General features: G+C 32.8%; 1 protein-coding gene across 1 annotated transcript; it reads left to right on the plus strand.

Moving 5' to 3' along the window:
- Positions 1-855: 855 nt before the first annotated feature.
- HELRODRAFT_164341 (hypothetical protein) lies at positions 856-3,620 on the plus strand (the record flags this gene model as incomplete). Its single annotated transcript, XM_009029298.1, has 5 exons — positions 856-944; positions 1,992-2,105; positions 2,242-2,305; positions 2,594-2,683; positions 3,546-3,620. The coding sequence occupies 5 exons, from the start codon at positions 856-858 to the stop codon at positions 3,618-3,620; spliced, it is 432 nt and encodes a 143-aa protein (XP_009027546.1).
- Between the last annotated feature and the right edge of the window lie 1,983 nt (positions 3,621-5,603).

Consider the following 5,603-nt stretch of genomic DNA (forward strand, 5'->3'; position numbering starts at 1 on the left):
TGTTATTGATGATGTTGGTGAGGATGATGAAGTTGATGGCAATTACTAGAACAATTATGAATGGAACTGAAGTCCTCTCTCTCTCTCTCTTTCTCTCTCTCTTTTCATCATTATCCTCATTAACATTTACCTTATCCCTCTCTCTCTTTCTATATATATATATATATATATATATATATATATATATATATATATATATATAATCATTAATTAGTTGTCAACCTATCTATGTAATTAAAAAGTTTCAAAGGTGCTTGCACGTAGGCAGGTAGGTTACATTAGCTTCTGCCTTCTTTCTGAGAAGAACTCTCTACAAACAATCTTGGGCTCATTTAGACTCGTTATAAAGTTATATATCTGTTATTATGTTACATATTTGTAACGTTCATATACATATATATATATTTGTTATAAAGTTATATATTCGACTTGATGTTTGTTGCAAGTGTTGGTGACCTGGCAAATTTATTTTGAAAAATTACCAACGCCTGATCGTATATAAATGCGTGCGCCGTGGTGGCTGATCGTCTGTCAGGGTTTGTTCCGTGATCTGGCGCTGTGTGAGTTCTACAATTTTATTGTTAGTTCGTATTGCGGACGTGTTGATGTTATTGTGGTAGAGGTTTGTTTTGTCGTTGCTGTTGAGGTTTGTGTTGTTATTGTTGTTAAGCTTTACGTTGTCTTTGTTGTTGTTTTTGTTGTTGTTGTTGTTGTAAATGCGGATTAGCAGGTTGAGTTTGTTTCGGCCAATGTTCATGTATGCTGCCGTACTGCTTTGTTGTGATTCACAAATGAATGTTGACGTTGAACTGATGTTGTCAGTTTCTGTTGACGTCTCGTTTGTCGCAAGTCAGAATGTTGTTGTTGCTTATATCATTGGACTCCGTGCGAGAGTTGGTCCTCGAAAAAGGTTCAAAAGATTGCCAGACTTTTCCAAATGCTGGGTGAGTCACTTTTATTTTTAAACTGTTGTCAGCATTATTGACTATTGAAAAAATATTAATTTAAAAAAAATACCAATTTCTTGATAATTTAATATTCATGAAATTACCGGAGAATGAATTAATGAATTGGAGCTAATGAATTCTCTAAATAAAATTTAATAAATTTTTAATTAATACGAAAGAAACATTTTTTAAATGGCAATCATGTGCCAGTTAGTTGGCGTAAATGATGTAATTGACGAATTGATGATTAGAATTAGACAAACTTGTTCGCTGACGAGTGAGTTTCAAATTTAAATATTTCATCGTTGCCTGCCCAATTAAAGTGATGCAGGCGTGTCGTTTGTGCCCCTCACTGTTCAACATTCTACTGTAACGTTACGAGTTTTAATCTAAATAAAAAAAAAATAAACACACAATTTTCAATTTTAAAATAAATGGTGAACATTTTTCTCACTGGAATAGATTGGTCAACGTTTTGGTGAGATGTGAGTGGTTGGGCTCCTTCCAGCAAGTAAGCTGGCGATAGATAGTTTATTCAATAACAAATTGATGATCCATTTGAGGAAACTGTTTTTCCGAATGCATCTCTGCAGTTATACGAGTATTTAATTTTTAAAAATCCACACGCATCGACAGACTTACGTTGATTTTATTTGTGGATGTGGCTCTGTTTAAAACACGCCGGTATAAAATATATCAAGTATATTTAAGTTTTACATTCCAAAATTTAATACAAATTATAAACAACACCACACAATGTCACACAACACAAATTATAAATGTTACACCACGGGCCTCTATGTTTAACTTTATTCTCCAATGCAGGTTGCACTGAGGCTTGCGACCACTGCTGAAGTTCAGCACGTGCTGTGCTGTCTATTAAGCCTTATGCTTTTCCAGCTCGGCGTAATGATGAAAACAACAGCAGCAGCAGCAATATGTATGGAATGTTTGATACATGCAACTGATGAAACAGTATGACGTACATGCACTTCAACTCAAGCTTGTTCGTGTTCACATTTAATTCACAATCACTACTCACAGATCACATTCAGTTCAGACACACCATATTCTATACACGTTATACTCCGCATCTAAAAACGATGGCCAATATGAAAATTTTCATATCCAGGCGCTGAAAAAACAAACATTCAGAAAGTAGGAATGCTATACATTTCAGACGCACCGACATCAAAGAGATACTTCAATGCTTGAACATCTGCCCGAGCAAACATTCGAATGTATCAATTTGTAAACATCAAAATAAACAAAACTTTTTGAATATTTTTTGAAGAAACATAAACAACCCAAGTGAAGAGATAAATTCTCATAGCTGTACCAACTATGAGCATGTACACGTAAGAACGATTCTTGAAGTGTACCAACACATCACAACACAACACAAAACGCAACACAACACCACACAATGTCACACATGACAACACAACACCACACCATCCCACACAACACCACACCATCCCACACAACACCACACAATGTCACACAACACCACACAATGTCACACAACACCACACAATGTCACCCATGACAGCACAACCCCACACAATGTCACACAACACCACACAACACCACACATAACGCAAAACCATACAAAACTTGCCACAACATACTACAACACATCACAGCATAGCAATTTAGCACGGCCCAAATCAGACAGTGGATATGAGTTGTTGGAGATCAGAAATTCAGCTGAATGTGTACAACGGTTGAATACGGTTGGTGGTATTTTGGTGAGATGGTGTTGAAATTATTATTATTATTTTTTTAATTATTAACTATATTGATAATAATGGTGATAATGTTACTCTGAACGATACTTTTAAAGTCGTTGAAAGAGATGTTAGCAACTATTTTAATGTTTTATATTATTGTTGATGTTATGGTAATGTTATAACTATTATCACATAAATTAATAATGTCTTTTAGATACAATTTTTCGTAAAATAGAAAACTTTGTTATTTTATTAAAACCTGGACTGAACATGATATAGCGCAAAATGTTTGACTGCACAGTGATTAATATATTAGCTTTTTAGCATGGTCAACAAACTTCAATGATTCCGGCGACTTCAGCTTCCAAAACATTTCCAAACATCAACCCCAGCAAACTGATTTAGTTTTTTTTTCTGTTTCTGGATCTGCTGACAGCAGGCGAGTCGTAACTAATAGGCTCCATCGCGTTATTAAAAATTTCTGTCCGGTTATTTCATCTCTGAGTGGACCTCGCTACATCGATTTATTTTTTGCATGGATGTGATGTGTGGTGTTTGAACAAGCGGCATATTTGCATATGTATGTAGGTTGATGACTTGCTTGCTTCTTTGCTTCTTGTTTATTTGTTTCTTGTGATTACATTATACACAATTATGTCTTATGTTGGTGTTGAGACCTATTTTATGTAATAACCATTATTGTGGAGGTAGTTGCATTTTAAAATTTTGTTTCTCATCATTTGACTTCCAACCGACGTCAAGCGAATTGAAGAAGAACGTAGGGGATGTGATGCATCGCAAGATATGTTTGATTTATTTGGTGGATGATACTTTCAATAACTCGACCGAATATCAAACATTTCAGGCGAACAACGTCCAATCGACCTCTCGTGAATTAATCAATTTTTCTAATCAGGCTATTGCTGCAATATGTATGTAGCTTTCATACATTTTTTTTCATTTTGCCTCGGCCTGTTGTTTAGTTTGAGAAAATTTGATTTGTCTTCATGTATGTCTTAATTAATTTTTTCAGAATATTATTTATATGAATTGCTATGCCAATAAATAAATAGAAATAATTATTTGTGTTGTTTCAGTTTTGATCATGTTCATAAGAAATAATACTTGAAACAAATACTAATTGCTAAGTTTTGTGTTAATTCAATAAGAACCAAGTGAAATATAATCTCATTTACAGTAAAATAGTTAACTACAAATCATCGCAAACGTTAACATCTACTGCGTGTTTGTCACAACTGGTGTTTCCTCAGTGTTCACCTTAATATTTTTATTTCCAATAATTCAAAATGAAAGATTTCCAGTTAACGGAGTTGGGCATGTTGCCACAAATTACAGAGCATCATTTGATGTCTCCATAGGATAAGGCGTCTCCAACATTTCAATTTCATTCCTACTGGCACATTCAACTCACACAGGCTGTGCATAGGCAATTAGCAGACGTACCCTACGAACACCATGCTATACACAATATGCTATACACACTATACACATGACACTCCAAATACAACATATACACTCCCTACTAACTAACCACTAAACTTATGAACGGTTTAACAGGTACTTAGCATTAGCATGTACCTATCCCAACCTACCTAAATGACTATTACACACTCAAGTAGTTGGATATAAACATTGTGTCTCAACGTGAGATATGTATAATGTGATCAAATAATAAACATTACTTGAAAGAGATTAAATGAAAAAGTTTTGTAGCCAAGCAAAAAGTTAGAAATGAAAAAACATATAAAATGGTTGCAATGCTAAGTAATGTCACAGTAATAAATAACTGTGGAACGCATCAGCCTCAATTTCGTTTTCGTCCATATGTCTGTCTGGTCTGAACTACATGAATACCCCCAATTATGTATTTTGTTCGATGCATGTATTGACAGTTATTATATTGTTATTGCTTGGCTATAAAATCATTTTTTACTTGTATTTCATATAAAATATTATTTTGCTAAATTCAGAAAAATTTGTAAAAGCCTTTAGAGTTTTACTTGAATAATAACAGGCCACAAAAACAAAAACAGGAATGTCAAGGCAACATGAACAAATAAAAAAGTAATAAGACTATATTATTTTCGAGATGGGTGAATGATTTGAGATTATTTTCATCATTCAGGTTGTTAAGTAACTACTTTTAATAAATTTTTGAAATAAAATATTAAAATAATATTTTTATACCTTTTCAAATATGGTTCGTAGATTATTCACTAAATTTATAAAGTTTTTATTATATTAAATGCTAGTTTTGGTCTGCGAGCTTTCAAATTTTTTTCCAAGGTCCGAAAACAAATGTGAGAAAATGTCAGATGTTAAAATTTTGCAGCAAAATTAAATTTTTCAGAACAGAAAAGTTGCAATCAAGTTGGAAACGTGTTTTAAAAACATTTTCAAACGTTTTATCTTTTGAAAAAAATCAGATTAAAAGCTTAATGAAAAATAGCACAAATTTTTTCAATTTTTTTTCATTTTAGAAAAATTTGGAACGCTTCCTTTTGCATCAATTATAGTCAAGTCATACTTTGTCACAGTAAACTTTAAACTTTAAATAAAATTGGAGGCAAATTATTTTTTTATAAAAATATAAAGGATGTGTGTTATAAAATATGAATAAGGGGTTATGTCATTAAGTTAGAGAGTTTTGTAATAAAGGTTGCAAAAACAAAAAACAAAGTTACCTACAAATGTAAACAAAAAGTATTGTTAAATTTTTATTAAAATATTGTTGAGCTGTTAAGTTATAAAATTATACCAGACTGGTTTTTAGATATTTCAAAAAGTTATGGTGCATGCATGCATGTATATGAAAGAGTCTTCTACAGAGGAGAAACAACGACGAATCGTTCTTCATGCGCTCGACAACTTGCTCTGGTCGTAAAGATTGCAGCTGATGTAT

This window comes from Helobdella robusta (genome assembly GCF_000326865.2).
Source record: "Helobdella robusta unplaced genomic scaffold HELROscaffold_6, whole genome shotgun sequence".
In the NCBI taxonomy this organism is placed as follows: Eukaryota; Metazoa; Annelida; class Clitellata; order Rhynchobdellida; family Glossiphoniidae; genus Helobdella; species Helobdella robusta.